Source organism: Mus caroli, chromosome 6 (genome assembly GCF_900094665.2).
Source record: "Mus caroli chromosome 6, CAROLI_EIJ_v1.1, whole genome shotgun sequence".
NCBI lineage: Eukaryota > Metazoa > Chordata > Mammalia > Rodentia > Muridae > Mus > Mus caroli.
The window spans coordinates 9,494,187-9,506,507 of NC_034575.1; the positions used below are offsets into that span (position 1 = coordinate 9,494,187).

The window sequence follows — 12,321 nt, forward strand, 5'->3', positions numbered from 1 at the left end:
AGACGAATATACTTAACTAAAACTGTTACATTTCATTTTCTTTATGAACCAGTTACATATGGTGGACATACGTAATGAGAATGTCATAAAGGAACTGGCAGTGTTTGGTAATGGGCAGTCGCCTGCATCTCTGGATCTGTGGGAATGAATTTATGAAATGAAGGGACATGATCAGGTGAGATGAAAAATTCTAAAAGTCAAATTCTAAATTAATTCCAAGACTTTAAGCTTTTTTGTGAAACACACCAAAGATCAAGAGCTCTTCAGTTTACAAGTAACAGACAAAGAATATTAGAAAATTTAAATTTTTTAATAAATGTGCTTTGTTCACAAAATGTGAAAAAATACATCAAACACAAACGTACATTTTCAGGTACTCTACCTCCAGCCACTTTGTAACTATAGTAAAATCACATGATCTGTTCACCATCCCGATGAGCCCAACCAACCACATGATTCTCATCTGGCTTTTTCCTTCCTTCCTTCCTTCCTTCCTTCCTTCCTTCTTTTTTTTTTTCTTTTTCTTTTTGGTTTTCTGAGACATGGTTTCTTTGAGTAGCCTTGGTTGGCTGTCCCAGATTGAAGACCAGGCTGGCTGGCCTTGAAGTCATAGATCTACCTCCCAAGTGCTGGGATTAAAGCTTAAGCCCCATCACTTGGCCCAATTATCATGTTTTTGAAATACCAAGTTATTTTGGAGAAATTGTGTGAATGTGACAGGAAATCCCTTAAATTATCAATATCCAGGTGAAATAATTTTAGCGTACCTATACAATATTTGAAGGACCTATTAACTTCACTGGTTATTACTTATATAATCTGACCTCAACCCACAATGACTGCTTATGTTTCAACACTTTCACATGGAACTGGCCTGTGGAATATGTATTGGTGTAAGTTTTAATCTGAGTAAGCTGAGTTTACAGTAAAAAAAAAATGACATCAAATCAAATCAATTTATACTAAATAGTAGTAGATCTTATAAAGAGATATTTTTAAGTACTTAACATATATCATGCAAACTTTGGACCAAAAGCAAACTCAATCTCAGTTAACAACCAGAAGAATTTATAGCACCAACAGTTTTGCTGTGACATAAAAGTTGTCTCAAAGGTGATACCTAGACCAATCTTCCAAAGTACGGTTTCATTTTCTTTCAAAGCAATTTCATTTGGTGTATTGTTTCCTTTGCTCTGAGGATTGTAATGAGTTAACAAAACAGACAAGAAAACAGTATGGTAAGAGAGATGCTACCAGAACATAGTTTTGTTTTATCCTGAACACAGCGCCTCTTCAATCTTTTGTCTTCTTTTCTTTTGAGGGAGTTTTAAACCATTATCCTGTAGTGCCTAAATGGAAAGAAACTCTAGTAATGATGGGACTATGTGCTATTGAAAGTAAATGAAAATTTCAAGTTACTTATGACATCTTTTAACAATTAATGTTTATTGCATTTAGACAACTGACTTTTCTAAAGTTAGTCATAATCAAGTTACTTTCATTAATTTAGCATGTGAAACTGAACAAGAAATATTGGATACATACAATGAACACATATCTTAAAGTGTAAGCTTATGTATTTCTAAATAAAATTTGACATTCAAAGTTAACTATTGCAATTCACAATAAGCACAAAAACATCCATTTTACCAGAGTAAAGAAGTGCAGTTTATGAAATTTAGGATCAACTACTGAAAATGCAAGTTTCTTTTAAAAATACATATGCACACATACAACACACACATACATACACGCTCATACAACATTAACCATGAAATCTGAAACTGTGATATTTCAGTGCAAAAACCTCAGTATGAGGTAATTTTAATGTAATAACCACTTGAAAAAAATCCACACAGTGGCACTCTTTAAAATGATAGTTTACATGACACATGACAATTGCTGGCTGACAAGACAATGTGGACTAAATGTTCTTAACTGTTTAACCTTGTCTTGTTGGACATAGATTTCTAGTTAATCACTTGCTTCTGATTCAGAAACACAGAAAGGCATTTATCAATGTGGAAAGGGAAATTTCCCACAGCCAACTAATTGTTTATATAGTCAAAGAAAATTTTCTGCTAGGGCTTAGAGAAAATTAGGATAACAAAAGGTCAAGACCATTTTATGAGATTATCAGTAGAGGGTTAATTTCAAAAAACGTTAATGTAATTCCAAACTTCTAGTGCAGCACCGCCGTAAAGGACAGGTGAGGACCCTCTCAGAGTTGGTCAGAGCAGAATATAACCGTTTACACGTGCAACCCCTTTCACAAAGGCGTTCCAGGTCAGTGTTGGGTATTATACATTGCTTCTTGCTTAAACAGAACAGTCTGTAAATGCAGTCTAAGTTTTAAAAAAATAAAAATTTGCTTTCACAGGTAAATATACTGAACACCAAGGCCTGTATCAGTAAGAATATTATAGAAATACTACTTTGGCGATGGTGTTTGCTGTACTGTGTTCATTAGAATATATTCTTTGGGAAATATCTCTTCCAATGTCTAATGTTTCCGAATGAGCTTAATATAAAAATTTGTCACCAATTTCAAAAAGTTCAGGAATACTGGATTGTTAAATAAAACTGAGTGGAAACTGTTTTCTGTAAAAGGTAACAATTTAAAGAAAAAGACAAATATGTACCACAAACAACTACACCAACCTATGTGAAATATTCAACTTGTGAGTCATCAAAGTGCAATCTACAGCTTTCTACACATCTTGAGGTTCCTCATGACAAGGGTGTAAAGTCAACACTAAACTGAAGAGGGGAATACATAGTACATTAGGCTTTACAACCGCACTAAAGAGAAAAAAGGTACCTTTTTAATCTTAATGCAAAATGCTAAAGTAACAGTGGTTTCTGCTAAGACAGAAGTCACTCTGCATGAAACTTTAAGCTTCCTATATAAGAATAAATTTTGAAATCCAGAAGTAGAAAAAATAGCAAACTCTGTAAACGTTTGCATTTCTTCTATGCAAACCAGGCCTTAAATACTGAGTTCGTGTTAGTATTCTGATTAGTGTAAGCATTTAGTTTAGGAATCTGGAATGGAAGGGCTTTTTGCTTTTACATTAGCTTAAAAGTAAGATGGGATCCTCTAACTCATAAAATGGAATAGAGCTGGCTTGGCTTTCTCCAGAATCTGAATCATAAGGAGCATCAGGGAGCTCCGTGAAACCGTATGCTAGCTGTTCATCTTCTAGATCTGATCGGACATAACAGGAAGTGTTAGAATACTCCTCATCTTCTACACTGTTGAAATCTTGAGGAATATACAACATCCCTGGATAGTTCCTACTAACCAAGTCACTTGTGGTTTTAAGGGAGGTTTTTCTAAAAGCCATGAGATGCATATGAGAAAATTTTGAATACTTGAAGCGCTTAAAACCCAGGGATTCTATAGCAATCTTCCAGCTCTTCATCATCATAGCGTGCCGGTTCTGATGGGAGGAATCGGGAGTGATGATGAGCAATAAGCCGTTCAGCACTAACAGCTCATGGGCTTTCTTGCAGCAAATCCATCGCTGGTAGGGTGATGGAAAATAGGAAAGAAGGAGAGAGAAAACAACCACATGAAAAAGTTCCCCCGGAAGAGCATCAATAGGGTTTCTCAGCTGCTTCAGAAAAGCGTCTATAGCATCTTGTGCAAGCTGGAGTGGCTGCTGAAGCTGCAAGTTCAAGAAGTCACACTTATACACACTCTGTAGAAATAAAAAAAACAACAACAAAAACAAAAACAAAAAGAAGGCAGAGTAAGAATTCCACAGTGTGGTACTGTATGCCCGTAATCCCAGTACTCAGGAACCTGAGCTAAGGACTGCATGTTGGAAGCCAGTCTGGGTGACATAGTGAGACCCTGCCTCAGAAAATAAAAACAAAACAAAACAAACAAAAAAACAACAAAACAATGTCAAGAATATGTGTACCTTGATCGGTAAGCTTCACACCATGGTATTTAACATCTCACAGCTTTTGTATAGAATTTAGCATTCATTACTTATTCCTTCTAACTCTACACAGATTTTCATTCCTTCCTATTTATTTATTCATTTTTTAAAAATGTACTTGAGACAAGGTCTCCACTGGTTCAGGGTAGCCTCAAATCTTGGAGTCAAAGCTACCACTGGGCTTCTGAACCCAACTTCTTCTCTCACGTGTTGGGACTGCACACGCGCACTACCACGCCCTGTTCTCAACTAAAGTTAAAAAACTTGAGTAATTAAGTCTCCCAGATTTCTAATCATCATTCTATACAGCAAACAAATACACACAAACTGTCTCACACACTACTACATTAGGGATAACTTAAAGCATCTATTTGGAATTTAATTTGGATAAGAACATACAAGATGCTTATTTGGAATTTAATTTGGATAAGAACATACAAGAGTGTTTCATTTCTAATGTTGTTCACATTTGTATTCAGTTTATCAATAGCTAGCTAAATAAGCAAATATAGGCATTTGTCAAGTGCTTTGTCACAGTGATAGAAGTGTAAGTGATAGATAAACTTTGTATATGCAGAAAGATGCTAGCACTCTTTAAAGGTCAGTAAAATGCTTTGTACTGTACTAACTCCAAACATTTAAAAATGATAACACTTTACTCTTAAAAAATTAATTTCTGCATACTGAACATTAAGTTTAATTAATGCAATCAAATGATTACAGAAAACACAACAAAGAAATAAATATTTCATAATTGGCTAGGTGTTAAACTCTATAGAAAATTGGAATAAGAAAGTCCTACAGGGTTTAGGGGATAGCCCCATGGGTAAAAGTATTTGCCATGATAGCCTGAAGACCTGAACTTTATCCCCTAGAACTCACATAAAAAGCTGATGTATACACCCTAGAGCCTTAGCACTCCTAAAATAAGATGGAAGGCTAAGACAGGAGATTCTTGCCTATGTAGTACAAAGGCAGTCAGTCACCTAAAAATCCTAAGCAATACAGCTATACAGACATCTTTGTAACCTACAAATTTTTAAATTACAATGTTTTTTTCCTACAGTATACTTCCAAATCCTGGCTTTCTAGATATACAGAAGGTACAAAACAAAGAAAATAAAGTATGATCATATTGGTTAGCTAAATACTAAACATTTTCAGAAATAATTTGCTAGTTGGTAGAAAGTAAGTATATGTTTGCTATTTTAAGAATGTAAAGATAGTGCTTTTCTTGTTAAGGACACAAGTTAAAAACAGAGTCTGTAAATAAAACCACATACCTCTACAGCAGGTACAATATCTATGCCAACAGTTAAAAATTCTTCAAACTTCAAAAATGGATTAAAGCAGCTGCCAACATCAAGTAATCTGATCTTTCCTGAGGCTTGAAGCAACCTAAAAACAGGGACATGGTTTAAAAAGCACTCTGAACATAATACGTGCAAAACTCCATGCAAGAAGAACAGTTCTCTGTAGACGAGGAGCTCCTCACTCTTAAGAGGGCTGGAAGGAATGCTGTTGGTATTGGTATGTCTATGCATTCCATGTTAAGGAGTAATGCCTGGAACTTCCATTTACCACTATATAGTCTATCTTTAAGAGAACAGCTGTAAAAGGTGAGACCACGTTTTCTCTTTCTTGAACTGTTTTAATGTATGGTATATTATAGTGGAGTCTAACAGCTGCTTCTTTGTTTAAACTTCTGTAGAATACCCTGGCATGAAGCCACTGAGTGCATTCTATACTCACAGAAGAAAGTAAAGAACAACAACAAAAAAAAAAAACCCCACAAATAGCAACTTATTATTGTGAAAATATTTTTTCATAGCTAAGACCCATACATTAGATTTTTGAGAATGTTTTGTATAGGAAAGAATGAACTCAAATCAATTCTCAATAGTCAATCCAATTGGAATTTCACTTTAAAATGTCTCAATGACTTAAATGAACAAGAGGAAAACAATTAATAAAATAGAATTCTTTAAAACACTGAATTTTCTTATACTTTGCAAGTTTCTTCATTTCCAAAACAAGATAAAGCAAAACAAAACAAAGCAGAAAATGTGTTAGCAAATTTAATCACAAGTTCAGTATGGTTCTACTGGAGTAGCCTTTGTTAGTCCCAAATCCAGGCTGAATAAAAACCATAAAATAGTATGACAGTTTCAACTTTGAAGATATGCCATTTTAACTAATATAATAATTTTCTAAAAAATTTATGAGTTACCCTGAAAATATAAAGGAAAAACAATATAAATAATTATGTAAAGATGGAATTTTCTTTAGGGCTAAAGTGTAGAGATTTGTTTAGCTTTGTTCTGTGCCTTGGCTAATATTTGCTCTAGAATGGCTTTAAACTACATATCTAAAAGTGTTTTTTTTTTCTAGAGAAGAAATGTAATAAGTGGGTTATATATTCAGCTAAGACTTTGATGTACTAACATAGAAATAAAAAAATCATCTGTTTTATTTCAAATCATATATAATAAACTTCATTACAACAGTAGATAGTACCCAAAATAAGAATCAATTAAAAAAGACTTTTATAAATAAAATGTAAATTTAAAAACGTACCTAAACAAGGTTAGAGGAGTATAGGATATTAGCAATTTCTCCAAGTGTGTGTGTGTGTGTGTGTGTGTGAGTGTCTGTGTCTGTGTGTGTGTGTGTGTGTAAATAAGACATCTTGTTCTGACTAGAAAATCAAGATAAATGTCAGCTTCTATAAGAAATAGCCAGACACGTTCTCAGTGACATGAACTGCTCTGGAGACTTGAAAGGTGACCTTCTGTACCACGGCCGATCTAAGGTGAATTCTGTCATATGTAAACTGGATTATGCCTATAGTACATAATCACTTGCCAAGTGAATTACCTTGTCAGTCTTTGAAATATGACAATACACTGGTTGAAGGAAGATAGAAGCCAGCAAATTCTTGTGGCATAAGTTACACATGCTCAGTCAGACCACAGAGTCTAGACAACAGCTAGAGAAATGCCTTAGCATATACTTGTGCAAATTTCAATATCCAGACGACAGCAGTCAGAACAAATGAGAATCTATAATATATGTAATATTGTATATCACTCAATCACCATTCTAACCCTTATTTGAGGGTTGTAGAGTGCCAAGATCACAGCCCATTGCTACATGTTTGGCATTCAGAACACTGTGTGCAAAAAACCAAAAGACAAAAAACAAAACAACAACTGCGGGTGCAGAGAGGGGCTAGTCGCCTCGTCTAAGAGAAACCAATCTGCTCCCCATTCTCCCTCATTATGGAAAATTAAGAACATTTCTTGTCCAAAACAGAACTTGAAATTCTCTAAAAACTAAGGCTTATTGAGCTCTGGATAAGATGGCTTAGGTGGAAAATTCCACACCTGTCCTCACATGGTGAGTCACAGTCAAAAGCATAATCTTTTTACACATATGGTAACAATTAAATTCTAGGCTGTTACATGAAACAAGGAAGCTGCTGTCTCACTTCATTTCCATCTCTAAGCTACCTCCTTATATGCATATATAATTCCTCCAAAAAAGAAAAAAAATCTGGCATCTAAAGCACAGCTGTTCCCACTGAGATATTCCACCTGTAATACACTTTGTGCATAACATCTTTGGAATTAATATTCTAGAATGGGCAGCAGGTAAACCATGAAGTATAATCTGAAACTTTCATTTTTCTCTTCACTCAGCAGAAAAGAACTACACATTTTAATAAAGTTAAAATAAAAACAAATTAGTTTTTCTACCAAACAAACAATTACTATATAGAATAAACCATGTCTTGTTTTGTGAATAGCATGTGGTTTTCTGTTTCTTGTTTGGGTTTTAGACTTAGGCAGTGAATTCAGGACCTCCTGTGCTAGACAGGTGTTTAACCACTGAGTTACGCTCTCTATTCTTACAAAGCTTTATACTTGCAAACTACTATGTATATTATTAAGCAACCAAAAAACAGTAATATAAAAATATATAGTTGAAAAATTAAACATAAACAGATATCTGTAACTCTACATATATTTCTTTTCTTTTTAAAAATCTTAACACCTGTTTTTCCTATTGCTTAGCAGAGAACAACAACAACAAAAGTAACACTTAGCAAATACTACTGTTCTGAATGACTAGAAAAAATTCATGCTTATGTGTTCTAGTTGCTGAGACTACTTGATATTTCACTTATGAAATGTCTGTTCTTCAATTGTTAGCTTTTTCAGACTTAGTAGTTGTACTGGCTATTTTTGTGTCAACTTGACACAGCTGGAGTTATCACAGAGAAAGGAGCTTCAGTTGAGGAAATGCCTCCATGAGATCCAACTGTAAGGCATTTTCTCAATTAGTGATCAAGGGGGAAAGGCCCCTTGTGGGTGGGACCATCCCTGGGCTGGTAGTCTTGGGTTCTATAAGAGAGTAGGCTGAGCAAGCCAGGGGAGGCAAGCCAGTAAAGAACATCCCTCCATGACTTCTGCATCAGCTCCTGCTTTCTGACCTGTTTGAGTTCCAGTCCTGACTTCCTTTGGTGATGAACAGCAGCATGGAAGTGTAAGCCGAATAAACCCTTTCCTCCCCAACTTGCTTCTTGGTCATGATGTTTGTGCAGGAATAAGAACCCTGACTAAGACAGTAGTCTCTTAAATACTTTCTATTATTTTTGTGCCTGCTTCTTACACACACACAGAGGGAGAGAGAGAGACAGACAGAAACAGAAACAGAGACAGGGAGAAAGAGAGAGAAAGAGAAACAGAGACAGGGAGAAAGAGAGAGAAAGAGAGACAGAGAAGAGAGAAGAGAGAGAGAGACAGAGAGAGATAGCTCTGATGAGTCACAATGTCCATTCACCTATGTTCCTCTGTCCACCAAATCCTTCTCCTTAGTCTCCTTTATACCTGAGTTAGGTTGTTGCACTTTGTATTTTATAGGTATGGTTATCATAATGTGTATAGTCCAATCTGAGACCCTTCTGAAAATAAAAGAAAACTAGCAAATATACAAGAAGACTATACAAAAATAAAACATATGATCATTCCAAGTTTAAGCAGAGTAGCAAGTGAAATTACAGTACCATTAGTAGTTAAGTACTCAGCCAGCTAAAATGTCTTAATTGACTTTCAGTCTTAATAGCCAAGTATGATTATTTTTTCCACTGCTTTTGGGTTAGGAACATGCAACCATGTTCAGTATACTCTAGTATAAAATATACTTGTATGAATTTTCAGAAAATCAGTGTTAGGTGTATGGCATAAATTTGAATATTCTAAATAGTACTATTGTTTATGGTAGTTTTCCAACAATTTTCTTATGACTTAACATCAACCCCCTTTGATGAAAAATGGATTGTATTTATCAAAATACAAATGATTTAAAAACAAATTTTAAAAAGTACAAGTATGTTCTACGACAGTCTATAAAAAAAACTAGTGTTTACTACTACTACTGATGACAATATCCTACTTTAATGGCAAGGCAGCACTCGCTAATGAAAATTCACTCTTGGGTGTATCATTTGACTGTAATAACCTTATAAGCAATATCAAACACTAGATAAAGGGAGTCACTCAAGCAAACACTTTCTCAGTCCCAAAGTTTTTGCCTCTAGGGGCTAAGAGAGGCTATTCTGAAGCCACAGAGCTTCAGTTAATGGTTTATATTCTATCAATTACATTTTTATTGACTAGTACAACACACACACAAATATACACACCCCAAAACAAAAAATGGAAAGTATAACATAGTTGAGACTAGAAAAGCTATTAGCTTTGTATTTTGTATCTTCTTACAATTGCTACCTTTTGCCTGAATTTCATCCTTCCTTGTTGCTGATTACCCTTTTTGGTTTCTTTTCTAAATGTTACTCTACACCCATACTGAACAGCTGTTTACATATAGGCTAGGATCTACATATGAGGGAAAATGTGGACCTTTTCTTTTGAGTTTGGCTGACTTAGTGTTATATATTCTCAGTCCATCCATAGTTCTGCAAATTTCATGATTTCATTTTTCTTTATAGCTAAGCAGTATACCATTTTGTATGCACACAACATTTTCATTATTGGTTCTTCTACTGAGGGACATCTAGATTGTTTTATTTCCTTTGATAGTAAATAGAAGAATGACAAACATGGATGTACAAATATCTCAGTGGTAGGCTGTGGAGTGCTCTGAATATATTTGTAGGAGGGAAGAGTCGGGTTATGTGGCAGTGAATGATATTTTTGTGGCAGTTAATTTAATCAGATTATTTGGTAATAGTTATCCTACCTAGGATGAAGAAGAACCTCAAAGTTCCTTTAATTATCATTATTTATAACTAGGGAGCAGTTCTGAATGGATAGAATTCAGCTGTACATACAAGGCTGGACCCATCAGTCTTCAAAACAGCTCCAACCCCAAGTCCACACAGGTGACCCTAGTCAACCCAAAGGGACAACAAAAAAGAAAATGACAGGAGAGACTTGAATGTAGCAAAGAGAGTAGTATGAAGGGGTAGGGTAAACAGGAAGAAGAGATAAGAGAGAGCTTTCAAAATGTATCATACACATGTGTGAAAGAAGAACAAATTGGAAAATAAGTAGGCAATGATTAAAACTGTAATGCTATATTTTATTCTCTCTTCAACCCAATTCTGTAACCTATGCATACATCTGGACAAGAGCCTGAGAGCGACTTTCTGCTTTAGTATTTTGTTAATGTGATTATGTTAACATTAAAATATTTATTTAGATGGTTCAGGATACTGAAAAAATAAGTCAGCACACATACAGGCACACAATTAATATGTACTTAGCCAGCTGTGTAAAACTCCTAATCTATATTTCCTAGAGTTGTTTCTCTTAACTTTCCAGTTACCAGCAGACGTGTAAGATTGACATTAGCCTGCTATAACCCCGCCCCACCCCCAGTTGAGCTCCACATCACTGACATTTAGCTTTTACCCTTAACAGTCTACAAACATCTCAAGGGTGACGACCTCTTAGTTGTTAGAGTCAAAAACAGCCAATTAGTTTTTATCTTACTGGTGAAAACAGACATTTATTTCAAAAGAAAACACTGAAGAATTCATTTCTTAAATTATCTTTTTATATTTTGTGTAAAGTATCACTATGTTGCCATTAGATTAAGGTAAATTGAATTTCAGTTAACAAATCAATAATAATTTGCTTTAGGTAGTAAATCTAGATAGTGATGGGTACATATTTCACAGAATTATATTAAAAATATTATAACCTTAGATTAACAAGATGTTTAAATGATTTAAAACTCTTACAAAGAAGGTACATTTATTTTATATGTTCCTCCAAAAAGTATTTATTTCAGTAGAAAATATTTTGTACTTGTGATTTTCCTTTAAATATAATATATTCCAGATATTTGGATCATGATTCTGGTCTCATGACTATTTCCCAGCTGAGCTGTTACCCAGATGGTACTTGAATTTGTATTATCATTACATTTATTCTTGACCAATACTTTGAGTCCTTACCAGAAAGGTCAGAATTTTGGAATTTTATCTATTTCTTCACAAAAGTAGCTTGAAAAGTAGACAGTATTGGTCTTTAAATTTATCTACTATTTGATTTTCATATACATTCATTCAATATATTTTTAGCTTACAGCCCTCTGAGTTTAGTTATTGTTGCCAGTATGTTCACAGACACAGGGGATGGATAACCTAAGACAGGCCATGCCTCTCAAGAAAACTAACTCCTCCTCTACAATCAGCCATCTACTATAAATAGCTCTCAGATAGGAGTGGAGCCTTGTGAGTCCCTCTCTCTCCATGCTGGAATGCTGACTGGCTTGATCTTGTACAGATCTCAGATAGGGAGCTACAGATGCTTTGAGTTCATGAGTACAATGATCCTGTCATATCCAAAAACCACTCCTAACAGTCCTTGACCTCTAGTTCTTATAATCTTCCACGGTGTTCCCAAAGCCTTGTGGGTACTAATAGACTAATAGAAGTCTATTAGACTACTAAGGGACTAATAGAAGTCCCATTCAGAGCTCAGCACTCCTCAGTCACTTTTTATGTGTAGTTTGTTGAGTTGCGAACTTCTATCAGCCACCACCGGCTTATGAAGGGTGTGCTGGCTTGTAACTGTCAATACAAACAGCAGTCTTATAGGACAGCTATCAATTGAGAAAAATTCTTCCACTAAATCTTTCTGAAGGAAATCCTGGGGAACATTTTCCTGTAAGAGTCTTAACATGCAAGAGCTCACATATACTAGTCAGCACTTAAGATCCTAATACTTAAGTGGGTCAATGAAGTAAACATGTAATTCTCAAAACCCAAAATGAGATCCCATGCAAAGCTATACCTCAGTTGTTGACAAGCTTACAAGCTTCTCCCTCCCCTCCCCTC

The 12,321-nt window shown here is 35.0% G+C and overlaps 1 protein-coding gene across 2 annotated transcripts in view; it reads right to left on the reverse strand.

Annotated features, from left to right (window-relative positions):
• Nucleotides 1-1,427: 1,427 nt before the first annotated feature.
• Nucleotides 1,428-12,321, reverse strand: part of Bmt2 (base methyltransferase of 25S rRNA 2 homolog) — a 50,644-nt gene continuing 39,750 nt past the window's right edge. The window contains exons 4-5 of one of the 2 annotated variants that reach the window (XM_029478578.1): nucleotides 5,234-5,348; nucleotides 1,428-3,527 (exon numbers count right to left, since the gene is read on the reverse strand). In XM_029478578.1, the coding sequence (XP_029334438.1) occupies nucleotides 3,075-3,527; nucleotides 5,234-5,348 (568 nt within the window). In that variant the 3' untranslated portion in view covers nucleotides 1,428-3,074. Of the gene's footprint in view, nucleotides 3,705-5,233; nucleotides 5,349-12,321 lie in introns of both variants that reach the window. The other variant, XM_021164969.2, reaches the window with a different exon arrangement.